Consider the following 22,840-nt stretch of genomic DNA (forward strand, 5'->3'; position numbering starts at 1 on the left):
ATATATACAGGAAGCTTTTAATGATAATATTAAAAATAATATAAAAATATTAAGATCTTATTTTATATTAATATCAAGCTTATAATGTTATGCTTTAAAACTGGTTAATATTTATCAAGGGATCTAGAGAGGGGATTGTAAATGAGTTAGGATGATGGGTTGGAGGTTTGTGCAAAGGTTAGCCTGTAGTCATTATAATAAACTTTATATAAAAACATTAGAGGTCTATGGTATGTCACCATTTACATTGCGAAGTTAGTGTGTCAGTGTTTGAGTTATGGGTGCATATTTCAGTGTTTAATAAGATGAAATCAGTGTTATGATGGTAGAATTGTGTGTGTGTTTGTATTCCCTACATTATGAGAACCAAATGTCCCCACAAGGAATAGTAATACCAATACATTTTGACCTTGTGGGGACATTTTTTGGTCCCCATGAGAAAACAAGCTTATAAATCGTACAGAATTAAGTTTTTGAAAATCTAAAAAGTTTTGTGTGAGGGGTAGTTTTAGGGGAAGTGTTAGGATAAGGGGATATAAAATACAGTTTGTACAGTATAAAAACCATCAGGTCTATGGAATGACCCCACAAAAAATGGAAACCAGCATTATGCATATGCTCCCTTTTGAGTGTTTGATGAGGGCTAATGGAGGTAGCCATAGATTGCCCTTAGAGGAGGAGAGTCGCTGAAGTGTGTGATATTATGTCAGTTCACACACACACACACACACACATCAAGTCAGGGCTACTACAGGTTTTCAGTGACAATCATTTTGTTTGGTTTACATACAAATGAGTAATACACATAACCAAGCACTCGTTGCCTCTTTATTCAGTGTTTTTATTTTCAGAAATAAAGCTCTTGTCCTCCTATAACCCTCTCTGAAGGTAATCCAGAGGGATCAGGCATCAGACGGGGTGTCAGGGGCCGCATATATTTGCAGTAGTGAGGCGTGAGGTGGGGGTCCCTCTGTGAACCCAAGCATCTAGAAAAGAGAGAATAAATGACATGCTCTAATGCACCTATTTGTCATATCTGTCACGCTGTTGTGTAATGCTAATCTAATCAAAGGGGAGTATTTGGGTTCTGCCTGCCTCCACTGAAAAAAAGCCTCCGGCCCAAACCCCGTTCCAGCGGCGGCGCATTGCAGGCCCTGCGCTGCAACGAAAAGGCTGCGTTGCTGCTGATTACTTTAATAAATCACCCCGACTAAATTCTCTTAGAGCTGATGCAAATGTAATTTTATTGTGTGGGGAGAAACCGTGGAAAAGGCGACAAAGCTCAAATGAGGTCTTGAGCCCTGTTTACCCCCAGTTAAATTACACAGTCTGTTGTAGGGGGTTAATTTTGTTTTATGAATGTGGAAGATTTTTTGGAAGAACTTTAGGGTCTCCCGTTGATCCTGTGGTTAATCAGGACATCCCTGCACAGGAAATGCTGTTGTTGTAGACAGGAACTGAAGCAGTGTATTTGCTGACAGAATAGGCAATAAGTATGGGAGGATGTTGATGGATTCAGTTTCTTTTGCTTGCATTTCCTTCTCATCCCAAAATAGAATCCAGGTGGATATGGTACCGTCTGCACAAATTTTCTAATTAATATCTGTGGTACAAGATGGAGTAGGTTTAGGGCTAGAGGTTAAAGGTTAGGGTCATAGACTAGTTTTTAATCACTCAGGATCAGGAGGGCTGCTCTGCTGTTAGACAGCGATTCTTAACTGCAATTTTATTGCATTTCTCTGAAACGAATCCCTTTATTCCCAACACAGGATCAATTTTCATCATCTTCTATAAGCCTATTGTGGTTTATCGCTTTTCACTTATATGTGTTTTATTGATAGTTGTATAGAGCTACGTTAGACACATGCGACTTTTAATATACCTTTGTATTCTATTTTTATTCCATTTTTCCAGCGCTTTGTTCTTTTTATAAATATGCAAGTGAGAGTGTTGACTTCTTATTTATTTCTGATTTTATTTATGTATTTATATTAGTGCTGTCAATCGATTAAAAAAACCTAATTAATCACACGTTTTTTCTTAAATTAATCGCGATTAATCCCACCTAACATTAAAGTTTTTAAATATACTTTTATATTGCAATAATTTCACATTCATTCACTTCAAATTAATGTAGAAACAACATAAAGACAGTATTTTTTAAATACTTGTTTGCTGGCATCTTTTATGACTGAAGGCGAGTATCACAGATAACAATACTACTGATGTCTGTAGGAAATAGTTTTTTTCCTCCTAATATTTAACCAGTTACTATAGCCATTCAACATTACAGTATAATTGAGAGCGATTAGTTTTAAGATTTCAACAGCTGGGTTATTGGGTTATTTTGGCTGCTGGCGGATCTGACACACATCATATTTTCTCACAACTCTTTACTTTTCTGACCTGACGTTTTTTCTTAAATTAATCGCGATTAATCCCACCTAACATTAAAGTTTTTAAATATACTTTTATATTGCAATAATTTCACATTCATTCACTTCAAATTAATGTAGAAACAACATAAAGACAGTATTTTTTAAATACTTGTTTGCTGGCATCTTTTATGACTGAAGGCGAGTATCACAGATAACAATACTACTGATGTCTGTAGGAAATAGTTTTTTTCCTCCTAATATTTAACCAGTTACTATAGCCATTCAACATTACAGTATAATTGAGAGCGATTAGTTTTAAGATTTCAACAGCTGGGTTATTGGGTTATTTTGGCTGCTGAAGAGCTGCTGCTGCTGAACATGATGCGGATCTGACACACATCATATTTTCTCACAACTCTTTACTTTTCTGACCTGCTTCAGGTCTTAAAGTCTCTATAATGAGCTGACGAGTTGAATCGGGTGTGTTCGATGAGTGAGACAGTGCTGCTGCTCCAGGACAGTTTGAAAAACCACTGCATTTCAGAGACATGTTCTTAAATGGGACTCATGTATAACAAATGCATGCATGCACAATTTTAAGGCAGCTTCAGTTGCCTTTTTGGTAACTTCATGACTTAACTGATGACATAACTACGACATTGCATGCTTGTGGTTTCATTTGCGCTTTAATATGAAATTATATACAGCACGCGCCACTGCATTTGTGTGTGCAATTGAAGAGCACACGCTATGAGCACATTATAACGGCTGACAGGACAGGAAAATGTGTTTTTACTGACACATGGCCTGACAGCATCTCATCTGACCGCTGTTCACAGTTGTTCTGCTGAAGCTCCTCATCTTTTCCATACTCGTTTGACTCGTGCCTGGCGCTGAGGTGAAGTTGGAGTGCGCGTCTGAAAAGTCTCCCGTTTGATGACGATCTGCGTCTAAATAAACACAATTCTTATCAAGAAAAATGAGACAGAACAGCAGTTATGAGTGGGGTGGCCAACCCTAGCTCCGCCCCTGCATTAAATATTTTTAATAAAAAAAATAATTGCATGCGTTAACGTTAATTTTGACAGCACGAATTTATATATATTTATGTGTGTATAAAATCATAATTAATAATATATATACTTGTTATATGTTAACAATAAAATACTGTGATAGAATCACTTAGTTTGCCACACCATTGTCTTAAATCAGTTAATTTGCATGAATAAGTTAATTTGCAAAAATGATGGTTTAGACAAATTTACAGCTTAAATACATTTTCATGATTTAGCGTGCAATAAATGCTGGACAAAATCATGGCCTTCACATATCGGTCTTTAAACCTTTTAAACCCTCTTTAAAGAAATTGATGCTTATAATAAATTATTTTGTATTGATATAAATTACTTTGTGTGGTAAAATTATGCCACAAATTATGTTGATTGAGCTCAACTTGCATTGAACATTCCTTCAATATTTTCAACTAAAGCAGAAAGATTAGAGCAGAAGGCTAAACGAGAATGAATGTGGGTGAGAGGAAAAAGAAAGGAGTGTAAAACAACAGCTATCAAAGCATCAGCTCCGTTCAGGAAATTGCCAGTGATAGGGCTTCAGATTAGACCCTGCATATTACATGAAGATCGTCTTTTGAGTGTCCTCATCTTGCCATTCAAGGCATCCACGTAAAAGCCTTGTGTTTCACCCGTCCTAATTCTCTTTGACAGCCAACACACACACACACACACACACACACACACACACACACTGTCTAACTAAAAAAGATATACCACCAGCTGTTGTGCTAGAGAATATCACTTAAAAAGGTTTCCGCTTTTCAATAAATAATGCCGCCCGCATTGAGACACTCTGACAAGGAGAGGAAGCTACTCTTCGGTTCATATAGTTGTTGTGGATTTGATTCTAGATAAGTTTGTCCAGCTGAAAATATACGCGAAAAGAACCTTTTGTTAAATGCTACTTTATGTAAGCGTCAGAAAAGCAATTGCAAACTGCTCTCAGATCGGAGTTGATTTGGAAATCATCTCATCTGTCTGCTTGACAGTGACCTCCTGTCAGATATATATGGGAGTCGGGCAGCCGTGTTTCCCTATATCACCCATTACTGCTCAGACCTTGTGTCAGGTCATCTATTCTTTAAGACATTTATCTTCTCGTGAATGCCTCACATGATGGAAAGGCTGAGGTGCAAGAGCAAGAAACAGTATCTTCAGGCGTGTTTGCAAGAGGCCTGAGTTTGTATTCTCTGTTTTTGGTACAATATGATTTTTTTTCTCATGTATTTAGATCATAAGCTGGCTAAATAAATGTTTTGTTTCTCTCCTTACTTTGATCACCATCGTTACACATCTGCTGTCCCGATATTGTCCTTTAATGTAGAGTTAACCTGTTAAACAGATGGGCACCTTCGTCAGTCAATACATACTGGAGACACTGACTTCCCCCTGAGCACTTGGCATTTCTTAACCTCTGACCTTTAGGAAGAGGATGGAGAGTGGCCAGTGGCTCAAGAGTTTAACCCCGTGGAGTCCCAGTGACTCTTGGATCAATACTCACAGGGAGAGCGAAAGAAAGAGAAATCGATCGGTCGACTGTCCAGTGAAAGCCTAATCGCTGGCTGTTCACCGGATCTCTTCATCATTTCTCAGTTGCGCAGTCTCTGTGTCTGAAACAACACCAGTTCACGAGATGTTATTAAAATAGTTCTTATGTAATTGTTGCATTGATTTGGTTTTCCTCTGGCTTTACGAGTGTCTTTAAACTGAAATGCTTCTTAATCCTGTGAGGATTAAGAGTGAATTATTGGCACCTGTAAAGCATTCTCTACTTCACAGATTTATATGGAAGGATAATTGACAACGGGCCGTTGAGTTGAGTAGAATATAATGCATTATTGGTGTGCATTATTTTCTAATAATTCAACAGACTAGACTCAATTATTCCGCTTATACTATGGTTACCACACCTCAAGACATTTGTCAGGTTTTTGTCCTTAAAAAGCTCTCATGTGTAGGATTAATTTCTTACACATTTCACCTTACGCCTCCGTTGCTAATTCCAAAATGTAATTTTAGACCTAGCAACAGAGGCTTGAGCCGTTGATAGCAGACAAATGCAGTCAATAATGCTGTAATTAGACAGACAGAGAGAGAGAGAGAGAGATTAAGCCTGTGTGAATTACCTGAGTCTGTGCGTCTCTCGACAGTGTTCGGCAGCAGCAACTCTACTAATAGCCAAACTGCAAGTTTATCTGCTTCAAGAACAGCGCTATTATTACCTTGCTAGTTAGAAATGTCATGTAGCTTTTAAGTTGCTAAACTATTTTACTAATAAAATCGTCAGAGCAGCGCTAACAACAATTTTCTGTGTGCGTTTGTTTCCATTAGCGTGAGCGTTTGTGAGGGAGAAAGCGAGTATGTGCTTTCCGTACAAAATAAAATGTAATTTTGTGGCAAAACATGGAAATCGTTTTTATCTTGTTGTTTACAATATGTATTTGCTTGTTCAGTGTATTTGTGGGTTTGTAGGCTGTAAGGACTTTTGAAATAACTGAAACCATTTGTAATGCAATCAAGACCTGCCTGGAACTACTTTAGCTGTGCGTTTCCCTGAAAATAATTGCACACCTTAGAATGTTCGTCAGCCAATCAGATTCAAGCATTCAAAAGCCCCATAGTGTAAGAGACTATAATTTATCGGATTATCTGTTCAGATATATCTGTTGCTCTATCTATTTTAGATGACTGCATTTCGGTTGAGGATGAGGTTTGTAAGCATGTGTTTTGGTGTGCAGTGTGTTTGAATGGCAGTATCAATCACATTATATAAGTCACATTGGACTACAAGACAAAAATAACATAATATTCCATGAATTACTATATGTGACCCTGGAGCACAAAAGCAGTCTTAAGTCGCTGGGGTATATTTTTAGCAGTAGGCAAAAAAACATTGTATGGGTCAAAATGATCGATTTTTCTTTTATGTCAAAAATCATTAGGATATTAACTAAAGATCATGTTCCATGAAAATATTTTGTAAATTTCCTACCGTAAATATATCAAAACTTAATTTTTGATTAGTAATATGCATTGCTAAGAATTTAATTTGGACAACTTTAAATATTATTTTCTCAATATTTTGATTTTTTTGCTCCCTCAGATTCCAGATTTTCAAATAGTTGTATCTCGGCCAAATATTGTCCTATCCTAACAAACCATACATCAATGGAAATATTATTTATTCAGCTTTCAGATGATTTATAAATCTCAATTTAAAAAAATTGACCCTTATGACTCGTTTTGTGCTCCAGGGTCACAAATGATTGGTTAGTTGTACCTTACTTGCCTAAGAGTAGTTTGACTTACTGCACCTGAAAAAAGATTCAATGCAAACTCAAAACTGGCCTTTAAAAATTTAAGAGCTATTCAGGGACATCGCCAGCATGCGCTTGAAGTTCAGTGTGGACTGGTTTGTCTCAAGTAGTCCTGCCATTTTTAACTTTGTACGTTCCATAAATGTCGCAGAAGTGAAGAGGAATGTGGTTGAACCTGAGGTTGAATCTCTCTCCCTCCCCATCTCGCGGTCGGACCTGGACCCCGCTGAGAGGCATAACACATACGCAAGGTTCAAGCGCAGGCCCAGGCCACGTGTTGTCTTTCCCCCTCTCCATCTTCCTCTCTCCTCCACCCCAGACAACGACCCACTAGGGTCTCCGTGCCGGTGGAGAACTTTGCTCTCAGCCTTCTTTGAACACAGGGCTCCGTGGAGGCCCAGAAAAAACACACTAACACCAACTGGCACTTAATTCTGCCGGCGCCCTGCCGATGCGAGCTATGCGTCCGGAGAGAGGGCTCTTCCTGACAGGAAGTGAGAGGGAACAGACTTGAGTGACTTTTAATTCACTCTCTGACTGCAATATCGTTGGCTGGGAAAGAGACATATTATTGAGGCTTTTTTTTTTTTTTTTTTTAATGGTGCCAAGAGAAGTGCTTTTTTTTTCTTTTCTTTAACTGTTGAAGAACCTGATAGTAGGTTGATGGTGCTCTGGTATACATCATTCAGAAATCTCTTTCCTAACATACCTTCTTTGTGTCACTAATTACATGTGTGACCCTGGACCACAAAACCAGTCTTAAGTCGCTTGGGTATATTTGTAGCAATAGCCAAAAAAACATTGTATGGGTCAAAATGATCGATTTTTTGGATATTAAGTAAAGATCATGTTCCATGAAGATATTTTGTAAATCTCCTACTGTAAATATATCAAAACTTAATGTTTGATTAGTAATATGCATTGCTAAGAACTTAATTTGGACAACTTTAAAGATGATTTTCTCAATATTTAGATTTTTTTGCACCCTCAGATTCCAGATTTTCAAATAGTTGCATCTCGGCCAAATAGGAAAACGGAAAGCTTATTTATTCAGCTTTCAGATGATGTATAAACCTCAATTTCAAAAAATTTACCCTTATGACTGGTTTTGTGGTCCAGGGTCACATATGTGGATACGCGTATTAAAGGAGTCATATGATGTTGCTAAAAAGAACATTATTTGGTGTATTTGGTGTAATTAAATGTGTTTATGCGGTTTAAGGTTAAAAAAACACATTATTGTCCACATACTGTACATTATTGTTTCTCCTCTATGCCCCGCCTTTCTGAAACGCGTCGATTTTTACAAAGCTCATCCGTCTGAAAAGTGAGTTGTTTGGCCAGCTATCCAGTGTGTTGTGATTGGCCGAATACCTCAAGCGTGTGACAGAAATGTTACGCCCCTCACCATACTGTGATGCCGTATCCCGGCCGGAGCGACGAGACAAAAACATTAAAACCCATTATAAACGAGGCATTTGTTGCATCCAGTGGGGACATAATTACTGATTATAATGACTTATACTGTCTTTTTACGCGTTGCGTTGCATCGCGCCGCGTAAACATAAAACCATGTCTGCATTTGTGATCGGAGAAATGACAAACAACAAGCGCTACTCTACACTGCCCAAAACTCGCGTTTGAATCATCAGTGGCAAATTCTTTAAATATGAAAACGTACTTACAGTCTGTGAGTCAGAACAGCCGGCATTGTAGTCTACTCTCCCAGGATCAGGACACAGTCCTCCATAAAATGCGCTGCACACATCTGAATATTTGGGTTGAAGTGTTCTGGAACAGTGTTGTAAATACAACTTAACCACTGATTTCTAGTCGTGTCCTCTTTTGGAAGACCAAACAAAGTAGTTTCGCTTTCACAACGAAGCACACAGCGTCTTCACGACATGGCGGCAGCAACAATACTACAGCGAGAATAAAAGTTACACCTTCTTTCTTTGCGTGAACATTTGGGCGGCGTTATGCAAATCTTCCCACATTGTGACATAGACATGTGGGGGCGTGTTAGAACGAGCCGTTTTAGGTAGGTGTGGCTGACTCTGAACTTTTATAAAGAATATCTCTTTGGATTTGAGACTTTAGTCTTTGCAACTTTACAGATCTTCTATATGCACCAAGAGCTTGTAACACTCCAAAGAGAAAGGAAAAAATGAAATCGCATCATATGACCCCTTTAACAAAATCAAAATCGTATTATCACTGTGCATTCTCTCACCATGTGCCGAACATATAGTAATCAGTTTCTTTAGCCCAGAAAGGAAAACAACACTATTTATGTTTGTTATTATCATTCCTGTCAAGTTAGATTATTTCAGTCATCAGCCTCCTCCTAAACCTTCAGTTTTTGGAAATTCTTTTGACACATCTAAGCCCAGCTCATTGTGAGGAAGCTTCAAATCACATCAGTGTATTTAACTGCAATCCTCTATGGCCGTTAAATGTAGTCAGAGTAAATATTTGCTCCCCTTGTAAAGTCTGCTTGTGTGGAGTGTCCTCGCAGAAACACAGGCCACTGGCCGTATGGGATTGTGTGTTTGCTCGGGAAGAGATAACATCTGAGAACAAGCACAGGTCTTGTAGAGCGTTCGGCTTGTCACATCAGTGAATTAAGCTGTCTGGACCTGCTGTCAGATGCCATTTTGATATTATGATGAGCTGATTGAAGTGGACCTGAAGTTTTAGCACCTCAACATTCAACCATCTTGAAGGGCAATATTAAAATTAAAAACAATAAAAAAAAAATCAAGAATATAATAATAATTAAAAAATAATTATACATTTTAAATAATAATAATTGTTTTTAAAAAAATAATTAAATTCAAAATAATTACAAATAATCAAGAATAATATCATAATTAAAAATAAATATATATATTTAAATAATAATCAAAAATAATTAAATTAAAAAAATATAATAATTAAATTCAAAATAATTCAAAATAATCAGGAATATTATAATTAATTACACAAACTGTTTTCTGGAAAAGAGAGATGAAACAGAAGGATTTTACTGCTCTGTATATTTTTAAATAATTTCACTGTCATGTGCAGATCATATAACAACAATGTTGTAATAAAATAAGGTGTAAAAATCATAATAAAAAAAATCTAAATATATAAAAATATCTGTAAAGAAAGAAGTTTTAATAATACATTTTAAAGATTGTAGAGATTAATTCTCTATTTTTCCTAAGTAGCAAATTGGATAATTTGGGGGGATAACAATAAAATACTCTGTTCCTAATGAATACAAGTGCAACAGACAGACAGGAAACCAGAAGGTTACAAGATAGAGAATAGGAAATTAAAAGTGCTGACATTAAAAGTACTTATAGCCTTAGAGGTACGTATAGAAATCTTAAAATACACACAAAACCTGATGTGATCTCTTGCTCTAGGCCTAGTCAGGATTCTAGCCGCATAAATTTGAACATGCTGATCAAAAAGTTTATTCAGTGTCATTTTTTTTTTAAACCACAGCAAGCCGAGCATTACAGTAATAGATACTTTATGGAAATATTATTTTATAGTTTTTTTGTTTTTGAACGATAAGTATTTTTTAGGTTAAAATACTTTGCTGAATTAAGGTTTTTTTTAGATTCTAGAATCTCTTTCCGTCGATCAAAGCTCTACAGTAGCCACTTTTCCGCCACAAATCGCCTTGTGCTCTGCGGACAAGCCGTAACGTAAACTTCTCCAGCTCGTTATGATCTGAAACAGCGCTCTTCCATGTGACGGATAATTTTTTTGTTTCATCTGAGCTTCAATCCCCCTGCCTGCAGAAAACAAACAAATACTTGTGATTATAACTGATGGCTCGGAAACTGGAGAGCGACTTGTTTATTTTCAGTGAACGAAGCCGAACGCTGGGCACATTTCCTCGTCTTGCCGTTGTGGATGAAGCGAAACGTTGCATTGTAGGTCTGCGTTGTTTCAGTTTTGTTTTAGTTTGAGGGTAATTGCGTTCTCTTAATCAGCAGTGATTAGGAAAGAATGGCTCGTTGGATGACTTCTTTAAGGAATCTAAAACATGGTGTTTGCGTGTCTCGGAAGAATAGTATTTTTGCTTTTTTATTTAAAAAAAATCAGTAAATCAAAGCATTCATTTAAAGTGTGTGTGGGGGGATGTTAAGCAATGTGTTTTTTTATTATATGGGCACACAACATTAACACTGATTTTGTTTATGAATGTGTTCAGAATGTTAGTCTCACACACACACACACACTCACACTATCACGATGCCACTAAGTTCTTTTTAAGAGCATCATCAGATCTCTCTCTCTCTTTCTCTCCATTCCCTTGGCCCTGTGTTACATGCTTCAGTTTCCATCACATAGACTCATATGTACTGTAGCATAGATCTTTTCATCACTCAGAAACAATTACAGTATGACGGAACATAACTGCTCATGGTGCAGCATTATCTCAGCGCATTTTGTGGCTGATTAACCAGTTGTTTGGTGAAAAAGATGCAGGTAAATGTAAATATTAAAGTAATAGTTCAACCAAAAATGAATCTTATACTCATCCTCAAACCTGTATGAGTTTCTTTCTTCTGTTGAACACAAAATAAGATATGTTGGGTACCAAACAGTTGCTGGTAGCCATTTACTTCCTAAAAGAAATGCTATGGAAGTCAATGGCTACCAGCAGCTGTATGTATTTATTTATTTATGATTGATTGATTAAAATATGTTGAGGATTCATTGATGTTGAACAGGGGTGTCAAACTCCATTCCTGGAGGGCCAGAGCCCAGAGTTTTGCTCCTACACACTTACCATGTAGTTTCCAAATAAGCCTGAAGGACTTGATTAGTCTGTTTAATTAGGGGTGAATCTAAACTCTGCAGGGCTCCGGCCATCCAGGAATTGAGTTTGAGGAATACATTCATTTGTATGTATATTATGTCCATGATTTGTCAGAACTAACTGTTCTTGTTTTGATTTTCCCCATATTTTATCTTCTTAATAATTCTTGAACAAATTTGTTTCGTGTTTTAAAATCTCAAATAAAACAACAACAATAATAATAATAATGTTCTAAATCAGTAAAATTGTAATAAGGTTTTTTTTCCCGTCCTTGATTAAGAACTTAGTGAGAATTGACCAACCAACCAACCAACAAATAAATAAATAAGTGTATAACATTCCAATAGAACAAGAAAAAATACAATTATATTAAAGATGCTTTCTCTGGAAACTATTCCTTCTGTTTAAATTTATCAAAATAATACAAAAATAAATGTATCTTGTTTTAAGGATGCTTAGATATTTTTTTTTACTGCAAGCAAGATGATGTTGAGCTCTCAACCTCACATAACGTGTTTATACACCTGAGCTACAATAAAAGGGAAACTGACATTTTACACGAGCGTGTTTGGATAGATTTGACCTTGAAGAAGTGTTTCCTATATTCCTTTGTTGTTTTATCGAGACTTGTAGGAAACAGCTCAATGATAAATGTCCTTGATGTAGATTGTAAGACTGATTTGGATCAGTGGCTATCATTGGAGTTTATTTTTACGATACAAACTTTCCCAGGCACTGTTTGTGATAAAAGTCACATCCTATCTTAGGACACAATCCCGGTCTTGATGACATGAATGGATCGGCGTGAGTGGTAGCTGTGACGACAGGACCGGGGCAGAGGTGGCTGGACTATAGAAGCACCTCTCTTAGATCAGGGTCAGAGGTGAAAGGTCACAAATGGCTGCCTGTATCCTCTCATCAGGTCAGAATGGAAACGGCATTGGATACCATAAAACCGTATCAGGGTCCTATCAGAATGACTGGTTGAAATCCAATAAACGTCAGCCTTGTCCCCAACACACAGCACTGATCGTTAAGGCTTTTTGATTGGGATCATTGCTTCCTTTAAAGAATAATGCCCTTTTCTCTCCCATCGAACATGCATTTATCTTTGTAAGTGATTCTAGTACATGTGCAGGCTTTCTACTAAACTTTAGCTAGTTGAATGGTTAAAAAAAATAAAATTCTCATTTATTCCTCCATCCTGTCCCTTCAACTTATTTTCCTTTCTTATTCCACCATATTCCGTAAACACTGTGTACAGCGCACAGTCAATTCCTAAATGAGTTATTCATTCCAAATTTAGAGAAGTATAAAAAAGAAACAAATAAATGTCCCATCTCTGCACATTTTTAAGCTTTATTTGAACTACTTACTTGAAAGTGTAACGTGTAAAAGTTTAGGAGAGCAGGGACTAACCAGACTCCGCTTTCTGTCTGAAGACTGATTTAACTGAATATAGGTACACAAATATTTGAATGCTGGAGATACCAGAGTAAAATGCATCTAATCTGGGAATTAACAGCTGTACATGTGAAAAAAGCCTCATTTAGAGTTATTTGCATTTTAAATTCTTTTGGTTTATTTTGGTCTCCGCCTCACTTTTCTTCATCTCCCATAGGATGCTGAAATATTTCCTTCTTTATACTGTAAGCAAGTACATTTGCCCGGATTCATTTTCATTTATGACCCTAGGAATGGGCAGGGGATTAAAAATAAATCATCATCATGAAACTATTGTTTGTGTTGCACCTCAACCTAGACGCACTCTCTGTTGACCGAAACAAATGAGACATAAGGGTCGCAGAGTTACGCTCCTGTCTCCCTGAGACAGTCTCTCTGTGAAAAGAGCCCTCGAGAATACACGAGCAACTTTGTACATACTCATGTTATTATTATTCTTGAGACGATCACAGGAAAGTGTTGAAAGGTTGGCGCAGCTGTGAAAAACGTCAGTGATTCGCTTTTTCTCCTAGGCTTGTTAAACATCACTGAAAGCTGTGGTTTCTGCAGTTGTTTAGACTAACACCTTTTACAGCAACCGGGTGAGACCTGTTAAAGTTTGTGAGCGGTGTGCTTGTTTAAATGCAATCTCTTGAATTGAGGATAGGATTTAAACATGTTAGATGACCGTTTTGGTTTCTTCCTCCCTCCCCACAGTGATCCCTTCTTCTGAACAGTTTGATGAAACTCCTCTAGCATCTGTGGAGGATACAAATAAAATTCCCACCAAATCTCACCAAAGCATGTGTTGTTTGATAGCATTTTGTGTTGGAAATTAAATTAAAATGACACTTTTCTGAACTGAAATGAGGCCTTTGTATTGCTTAGGCTAATTAAGTTAAGCATACCAAATACATTTCAAGTACATAATAATTTTACATTACACTTTGACAAAATTAGAGCCATGACAGTTTTAAAACTCTGCTAGTTTCACCTTCATTATTCTTTTTCACATTTCTCAAGCATGCTTTTCACTTATACTGCACTAACTTGAAAAACTATTAAAATAAAAATTTTCAGTGTGGGATTTTATTTATTTATTTATTTTTATTATTTTTTTCTATAAATTAATATAGGTTTCTCTCTCTGGAATGCTCGATTCTGATTTGTCAATCACATCGACCTGCATATACAATTATATGGTCACTAAACTATTTATGAATTTTCCCCCTAACACCCAGTTTCTTACACTGTGCTAGTTCCATGTCTCTCTTATCACAAGGAACTTTCTTTCTTCTCAAATCATTTAATCAGTATTTCAAGTTTATTCATTTATTCAGTGATCAATGGGGTAGTATAGTATACAGTCATTCAGTTATTATTACAAAATAAACCCTGACAGAATGATACTGAAACTTGATGTCGGGGTTCATTTTAATCCTTCAGTATCACTGACATGTGGATGTTTATTCTGATGAAACCCAACCTTCTCTTCTCTGCCTGTTGTATTAATTCCAAGAGTAAAGTCTCTTTTATTTCTCTCCACAGGAGTGGCAGAATTCCATCCAGAAGAACGCGGGCTTGGCCTTCATCGAGCTTGTGAACGAGGGCAGGTAATTATCTAATCCCGTCCTCTGACCCTTTGCTAGCAGCCTCCTCATTATCTCCCGGCCTACAACGCTCCGCGTGTACGATCAGATTCTGTTTGGGAGGAAATCAATGTAATGTGGAAAGGGGATCACCAGGGTGACCTGGAGTTCAAGGCGTCTGTCAATAACTTGGCTTGTTCCCGTGGGTTCCCATGTGTTTCTGAGAGGGCAGCAGCACCTTAGTTTCTCGCCCAACTCTTGGGAAATCTTTCTCGTATCTTGCTGTTTTCAGACGGGTTTTTGTATCATCTGTTGGACTCTTTTACTCGGACTTCCTTTGGGATGGAAGGATCTGTCTTCAATTTCAAGCCCTTAGATCTTTCAGATGGCTCTCATTTTTATGTTAGCAATGGAAATTCATGTTAATGAATGCTGCCGTGCTGATGAGTGCTCCAGAAATGCTAATGAATGCAGTGATGCACTGAGGCTCCTCCACCTTCACTGCTGGCCATCTTTACAGCTTTTTCAAACATACAGCAGGGTCAGGGTTGAGACAACATCTGGGACACCAGCACCTGACACCAGCATAGAGATATCAGTGCAATCATTGCTATAAAAGTGCACATCAAATATGTCATTATAATGGCTACTTTCAATACTGGAGTTTGTAACATTGTTTGAATTCTAACCTAGCCCAAAGAAAAGAACTAAAGCGAGAACTATTGCAGTGCAGTGATTATATTAGGTGATAATTCCATTATACTTGGATGGATCAATTATGTGATTCTCATGTTTTCGTCCATATTCCTTAATTTATTCAAAAATGCATTAAAAAATGTGCTTTAAACATACAATGACCTGCAACACCTCTTTAAATTTTATAAAATAATGTTATAATTATAATTTTTTTAAGTTTTTGAGCGTAAAGTAAAAAAGTTATTTTTTTGTTGTTTTTTTTCCTCAAAGACAAGGGAACGTTAGGTCGGGTTGCAAAATGTCATGTGGTGCAACTCACCAATAATAATAATAATAATAAATTTTATTTATAATGTACTTTTCTCATACCCACAATGTTACAAACAGTAAAAACAACTAAAACTATAAAAATAAATAATACTGTACAAAAATACGGTAAAAGCTAACTACACCCTATTGAAAAGCTAATCAAATTAATCAAGATGAGCTATTTTAAAAAGATTACACCGTTTCTTGAAAGTGCTTAATGCGAATGAGAAGGTATGTACGGGGTAACCAAGTCACAAAAGCCATTCCATGTACAACTTTATATTTTAGAGTGAGAGTTTTAAAATCAGTGAGCAATTGAACTGGAAGCCAATGCAAATTACGCAGCACATCTGTAATAATGTGATTGTCACGCTCACCAGCTGGAGTGCCCTTGATAGCCTTCGTGTCCCCATGCAGTTTTATCCAGCAGTTGAGTTAGTAGGCAGCAAGCTCCGGTGCACAAGTTGCTTGATAGACTGCATATTCCAGCATGCCATACACTGAGGATCGCGAGCCCAGTGTTTGTAGTGTCTTCCACTCCAGAGCCTCGACCCATCATGGCCGCCAGTCCAGAGACTTCAGCCGTCATAGATGCCACGCCAGTGTTCCCGAGACTGATGTCCAGTGTGGCGGACCCACCGCTGATGTCGCTGCAAGCGGCAGACATCCCAGTGGCCTCAGGTTTCCTCAAGCCCAGCGTTTTCAGAGGTTCTACAACCCTCCACTGCCCTTCAAGTAATGGCGATGACCATTTTGGGCTGCACATTGCTCTCTGGCCCATAAGTCTTCTCCAGAGCCCACTCCAGTCCATGAATCCACTCTAGAGCCCTCTCCAGTCCATGAGCCCACTCCAGAGCCCGCTCAAGCCCCAGAGCTCAGTTCTGTGTTGGTGCCAGCCTGTGAGTTCCCTGCCTGTCCTGTCATGGCCAAGAAAGTCATTCCTGAACTCTCTGAATGTCCCGTTATGGCCACAGGGGCCATTTCTAAACCTCTCTGAGCCCTCTATCGTTACGTCTGCTCTGCCTTGGTGGCCTTCAGATCCACCGTGGTGGGTTCCAGTTCTGTCTGAGTCATCTTGGTGGTCCTCTTCACCATCAGCTCCGCTGAAGTGGTCCTCCACTCAATCGGCCCCACTGTGGGGATCTTTGGTCCCGCTTGCTCCACCTTTGTGGTCTTCTGCTCCACCCAGGCTTCCAGCTCCGCCGCCCCCACCCTGGTCACCTTCAACTCCACTCTGGCTCCCCTTTTAACCTCAATCTTCAGTCCTTCTTCCTGTCCATGGGCCTGGCCCTCCATCTCTCCCCGTGTTCCACCTCCCTCCTGGACTTAAGTCTGTTCATGTTTTTGGAGCGTCTGGAAGCCGCTCCTTAAGGGGGGTACTATGTCACGATCACCTTTAAAGGTCAGAAGCTATAACTTACATGAAAAAAAAATCACAAACTTCACACTTGTAAATTAAATAGTTTTATATATACAAATTTATTAATTAATGTGTAATATGTTTTATTTTTTAAACAAATCATAAGCTGTAAAAGATTTAAAGAATTTTTACAACTCTTTTGCTTTAGACAAATGTTAAAACTTAAAATAAAATGTTAGGGTTAACACTGCGTCTTTCTGGGGAAAAAATGCAGCGATTGATATATATATATATATATATATATATATATATATTTATTTATTTATAGTTATTTTCAAAGCTTCGAGACTTGGTGTTTTTTCCAAACAAAAGGAAATATATCGGTATCGGCCAAAATGAGTTGAAAAATATCGGCATAACGGCAAAAATCCAATATCGTGCATCCCTATTATTATTATTTGTGTCTGCTGTTATTGGATGTTTATCATCTTTTTTTTAGGATTTCTACAAATGCTGTACATTATAATGTTGTGATGCATAAATTCACTTGTAGCATACAAACAATTTATTTTCGTTTTGAGCTGCACAGTATGTCAGAATAAAATTTCTGGGGAAAAAATGCAGCGATTGATATATATATATATATATATATATATATATATATTTATTTATTTATAGTTATTTTCAAAGCTTCGAGACTTGGTGTTTTTTCCAAACAAAAGGAAATATATCGGTATCGGCCAAAATGAGTTGAAAAATATCGGCATATCGGCAAAAATCCAATATCGTGCATCCATATTATTATTATTTGTGTCTGCTGTTTTTGGATGTTTATCATCTTTTTCTAGGATTTCTACAAATGCTGTACATTATAATGTTGTGATGCATAAATTCTCTTGTAGCATACAAACTATTTATTTTAGTTTTGAGATGCACAGTATGTCAGAATAAAATCAATATTGGCTTAGTGTGATGCACACCCCATAATAATTATAGCCTATTATAATAATAAAATATAATAATATTTTTTTCATATCACAATATACTGTATATCACAGGAAAACAATGTCAGTTTTTCCCAATATTGTGCAGTCCTACAGGTTAATAATATCAGCCATAATATGCTAATAGTTATCAGTGTATCTCTTGATTCAAGTTCTTGAAGGGTTGTGTCTATAAATGTGTCTATTGCATCTCTTACGATAATGGAAAAATATGCGTGATTTAGTTTAATCGGATCCGGTTAAAAGTATTTGGATTCAGTTATGTCACCAACACAAACTGCCTCATTGCAGCAAAAATTCAGACAGAATCATTTGATGTCAGGTATGAACTCTTAAACTTCAATGTGATTTTGATGTACAGACTGCTGAGCCACACCATGAAGGACCATCTGGTGCGTGTAGCTAATGAGGCCGAGTTCATTCTGAGCCGCCAGAGAGCAGAGGACATCCACAAGCACGCGGAGTTTGAGGTGAGCACACACACACACACACACACTATCAGCATCAGTCTACAAGATTTCTTGTCTGTTGTCAGTGATGCTCCTAAAAGTTTTCAATAGTTGAAGACCCCATTAAATGGCTGGATGGACACCCTATGAATGTGTTTCAAAAATATTGATAGCTCTTGTTGCATTTTACAGGCTGTTGTCCTATCAAATGATGTATAAAATGAGAATACCATCTAATTCCACTTCCCACTGACTAGCAATAGTAGGTAGCAAATCATAATTCACGGCTGTGACATAAATAGCTATGTAAACTACTGTTCAAATGCTCAAACATCTTTTATGCTTACCAAGGCTGCATTTATTTGATCAAAAATACGGTAAAAGCTGTACATTTTGTGAAATATTATTATAGTTTAAAATATCTTTTTAATCTTAAATATAATTTTCTTTTTTTATATATATTTTGTAAAATGTAGTTTATTCCTGTGATGCAAAGCTTAATTTTCAGCATCATTACTCCAGTCTTCAGTGTCACATGATCCTTCAGAAATTATTTTAATATGTGGATTTGGTGCTCAAGTTACATATCTGATTATTATCAATTTTGAAAACAAATTAAGTTTTTACTGTCACTTTTGATCAATGTAATGCATCCTCGCTGAATAAAAATATAAATTTATTTTTAAAAAAAACTTTTGAATGGTAGTGTATAAAACGTACAATTCCTTCAATATGTCCTGCTCCAACTTAACAGGAAAAAAAAAGTCCAAGTCACTTCATTTCATGGGATCTTGAAGACTTGCTTCTAAATGAAGCAATAGCTAAATTTTCTTGACACAATGTGCAAACAAGCTACTTTCACTTTTTGCAGATATATTCTGTTTCAGGCTTGATTTACAATTTTAAAAACTGTTGTAAGATTTAATGAAATTGTTAAGCCCCGCGAGGATATTAAAAAAAAAAAGTTTTGTCTGTCTGAACTGAGAGGCTGTCAACGTGAGGGAGAAGAAATGTTTTCTTTTCAAACTGAACTTATATGGAAGAAGGTTTCAAGCTTTGGCTACAGAGATTGCGTTTGGCATGTATCTTACCAAAACATAGCAGCACAGTTGATTTATTCCTTATAGCACAGCCATGGGGCATTCCTCCACCGCTGCCCCACCAAACACGCACACACATCACCTCTTTTATCACTGCAGTCTCGCTTTCTCATTCCTTCCATCATTCTCCATTTCTGTCTACCTGCTTCTTTTCCCTCACGATTCCCTTCGGACTCATGTTCTGCCAGTTGTGCTCCCTTTGTGGGAGAATTTCACCAGTGACAGGAATACAGCACCTTCATTTCTGTCTTCCTTTCGTTTCCCGTCCCTCCCTCTGGTTCTGTCTGGCTGGACGTGACAGTGTAAAGGGGGAGTGGGCTCTGCTCTGTTCAACATCTCCCACCCTCCAGTTGTAAAATGTTATGCTTTGAGAAAGGTTCAAGGCACGGTCTCTGAACTGAGACTGGGAGAGGAAAACATTTGAAAGACAGTGTTAAAAGTAAACATGTAAAACCGGAGAAAGCGATCGTGTATCATGTCTGTGAAAGGTTCTGCAGTAGTCTGCTTTGTTAGGGTCATGTTTTGTATGTGATTGGGCCTGTACGCTTATTTTGGCAGCTTCCCTCAAACGCTTCACCCAGCGTCTCACCGTTTTCAGAAAACAAAGGAGTTCTGATTCATTATCAGCTCAGAGAATCAGAATCGCTTTATTCGCCACTGCAGGAGCAGAGTTGAACGCAGCTCAGTGTTTCTTGTACTTTAATTCAAGAATGGCATTGTCCCTCTGCTGAATCTGCAGAAGTTTGGTCCAATACAACTCACTACAGTCCTTATCAAATATACAGTTGGGAATTGAAATCAAGCTGCTAAATTTGACAGATTCTTTCTAACTAATCAGTTAAACTGATGGGCAAATGAATCAGTCTGACTTCCTCATTGAATCTTTCAGATGACTCACTCCGTAAACCGCAGCGTGCGTAATTATAATACATTATTAAGACTAATATAAGCTATCATTAAAACAGTTTAGGATTGATGAGATTTTTTTCATATTTTTTTTTAAGAAGTCTTTTATGTTCCCCAAGGCAAGTATAGTAGAAATGGACAGTGATATTGTGAAATATGATCATAATTTAAAATAATAAATCATATTTTTTTTACTATTTTAATATATTTTCAATGTAACAAAAATTTGTTTACTTATTTCTTTGTATTATTTTTTGTTTTTTAAAGATATATTTTGCTTTTGCGAAGACAGGAACATTCTAAAGTTTCTGTAACATTCTGTAATATTCTAGTGCTTTCTGCAACATTCCAGTCATACACTTCTGAAGTTTTGGGCGACTCACTTTTGCAAACTGTTTATGTCAAACTGTTGTTGTTAGCTCAGTATTATGCATGTAGCACGTCATTTTTATGCATGACTAATAACAGGTTAGCTTGTCAACATATTTTTTAGTTTTCATGAGCACTGTTAATGACACAAAAAAGTAATGTGATTTTCATATTCAGCATGTCAAACTTCATAAATATTTTAAATAAAAGCGAAACAAAACTTTTATAAAAATTAGTTTTGCAATGTTATTCCTGTGAATTTTCAGCATCCATTATTCCTGTATTCACGGTCACATGATCCTTCAGAAATCATTCTAATATACTGATTTAAAGGTCAAAAACATTATTTTAATCATTTATTTTAATAGATAAAATATACTGCTGATAGCCATGTGTTTATATGGGCTGGCGTCTCATTGCAACAGTAACACTCAACACTATAAGAGCGCCTGCAGGCGTGTGTCCTGTAAAACAGATGAGAGCTGGCAGTATTGCTCGAACATACCCCACTTAAACAAGCTTCCTTACCTCACAGTGACATTTAGAGGGAACCTCGGAACACTCTTCCTCATCATTCCCACTACCCCAAATTCCCAGGATTGGCCAAGTTCTCCCAGACGCTCAGTGGAAGACGGCCGCACACTGGGGACGTGCTTAGCTTTCCTTTTTCGCTCTAATTGGCCCCTCTGGTCCGATTCTTTCTGCTTTTCCAGCCTCACTCACAGCACGGTGGAGAATGTATTATTCTCACAAATACTGCTGGGTATTCTGCCAAATGCGGAAAAAATGCACAGATTATCAGTGCCAGGCACATTATATGGATGCCAAAAAATCTGCACAAAAAGCACATTGTTTTCTTATCATTTTACAGTCTTCAGTTACATATATTTATTTTTTGCGGAAAAAATGCACAGATTATCAGTGCCAGGCACATTATATGGATGCCAAAAAAACTGCACAAAAAGCACATTATGTTTTCTTATCATTTTACAGTCTTCAGTTACATATATTTATTTTTAAAAAATGAGGTGAAAATGTTGTGCAAGATTGCATGAATAAAAGGGCACTATACTATTTAATCCTCTACTTGAAATCTCACATAATGCTGTTCTCTGTGGAGCAGACGGTTTCACATGACTTAGGAAATCAGGTGCAATTATGCCATTTTTTGTCACTTTGAGTTTAAAGTGCTCCATAATGAAAGCCATATGCTGTGATGCTTCATTGACCCAAACTCTCTTTAATAAGAGAAACCGATGTTGGACAGACAGATGGCTGGGAATCTTTTGATTGGTTTGATGTACAGTAGTTTCTAGAGGCTAATAGGGCATGGATAGTTGGGTCACAGTTACTTGTGACGGTTATGGATCACACTTTGATTAGGGCCTAGATGGCAGCGTTTAAGTCAATACTTCCCAAACTGTGGGCCCATCTCATATAGCCAGGGTGTCCGTGGAAAATCGCTCAATTGTTTACAAAAATTAAACTGAAAAACTAGATACATCTGGAGACATAGTTGTCGAAGTGTATTTTATTTCCCACAATATGGCTTTTCAGTCACAGCACAGATTTCTCAAAAATCCATCTCAGCATTGAGTCCCTCGCTTAGATATAGTTGCTCCTCTGTGACCCCTGAAAAGCAGGGAGCCTCCGATAAGTGCAGCACTGATATTGCCGTATTGATTTTCCTCTATTCCGGCGCTTGCCATCTTCTCTGAGCCACCGGTTTCATTTTGCACGGCCACAATAAAAATAACAGGCCAGTGAAAGATGCTCCCGTGGGGATCACACTGCCTTTCCATCCTGAAGAGCAGTTTACACAGGATTTGGATGTTTAAGGGAACAACGTGAAATATGAGACATATGAGAACCAGAATGGATGGAGAAGTTTTCTTTTTGTTTCTCAATATTGTTTCGTTCACAAATTGCTGTGTAATGCTGTAGCCTTGACTACATTCAGAATGAGGAAGATTCACCTGTTAGTTGTCTGGGATCTACAGTTACTGTAGCAATATTAGA

The 22,840-nt window shown here is 37.4% G+C and overlaps 1 protein-coding gene across 8 annotated transcripts in view; it reads left to right on the top strand.

The window, feature by feature from the left end:
* Positions 1 to 22,840, top strand: part of LOC107598261 (lipopolysaccharide-responsive and beige-like anchor protein) — a 228,872-nt gene that overhangs the window by 85,184 nt on the left and 120,848 nt on the right. For all 8 annotated transcript variants that reach the window (XM_016289545.1, XM_016289547.1, XM_016289551.1 and 5 more), the window contains 2 exons: positions 14,588 to 14,652; positions 18,359 to 18,467. In XM_016289545.1, coding sequence (XP_016145031.1) covers positions 14,588 to 14,652; positions 18,359 to 18,467 — 174 coding nt within the window. The remainder of the gene's footprint in view (positions 1 to 14,587; positions 14,653 to 18,358; positions 18,468 to 22,840) is intronic.

Source organism: Sinocyclocheilus grahami, unplaced genomic scaffold (genome assembly GCF_001515645.1).
Source record: "Sinocyclocheilus grahami isolate Dianchi unplaced genomic scaffold, SAMN03320097.WGS_v1.1 scaffold249.1, whole genome shotgun sequence".
NCBI classification, from domain to species: domain Eukaryota; kingdom Metazoa; phylum Chordata; class Actinopteri; order Cypriniformes; family Cyprinidae; genus Sinocyclocheilus; species Sinocyclocheilus grahami.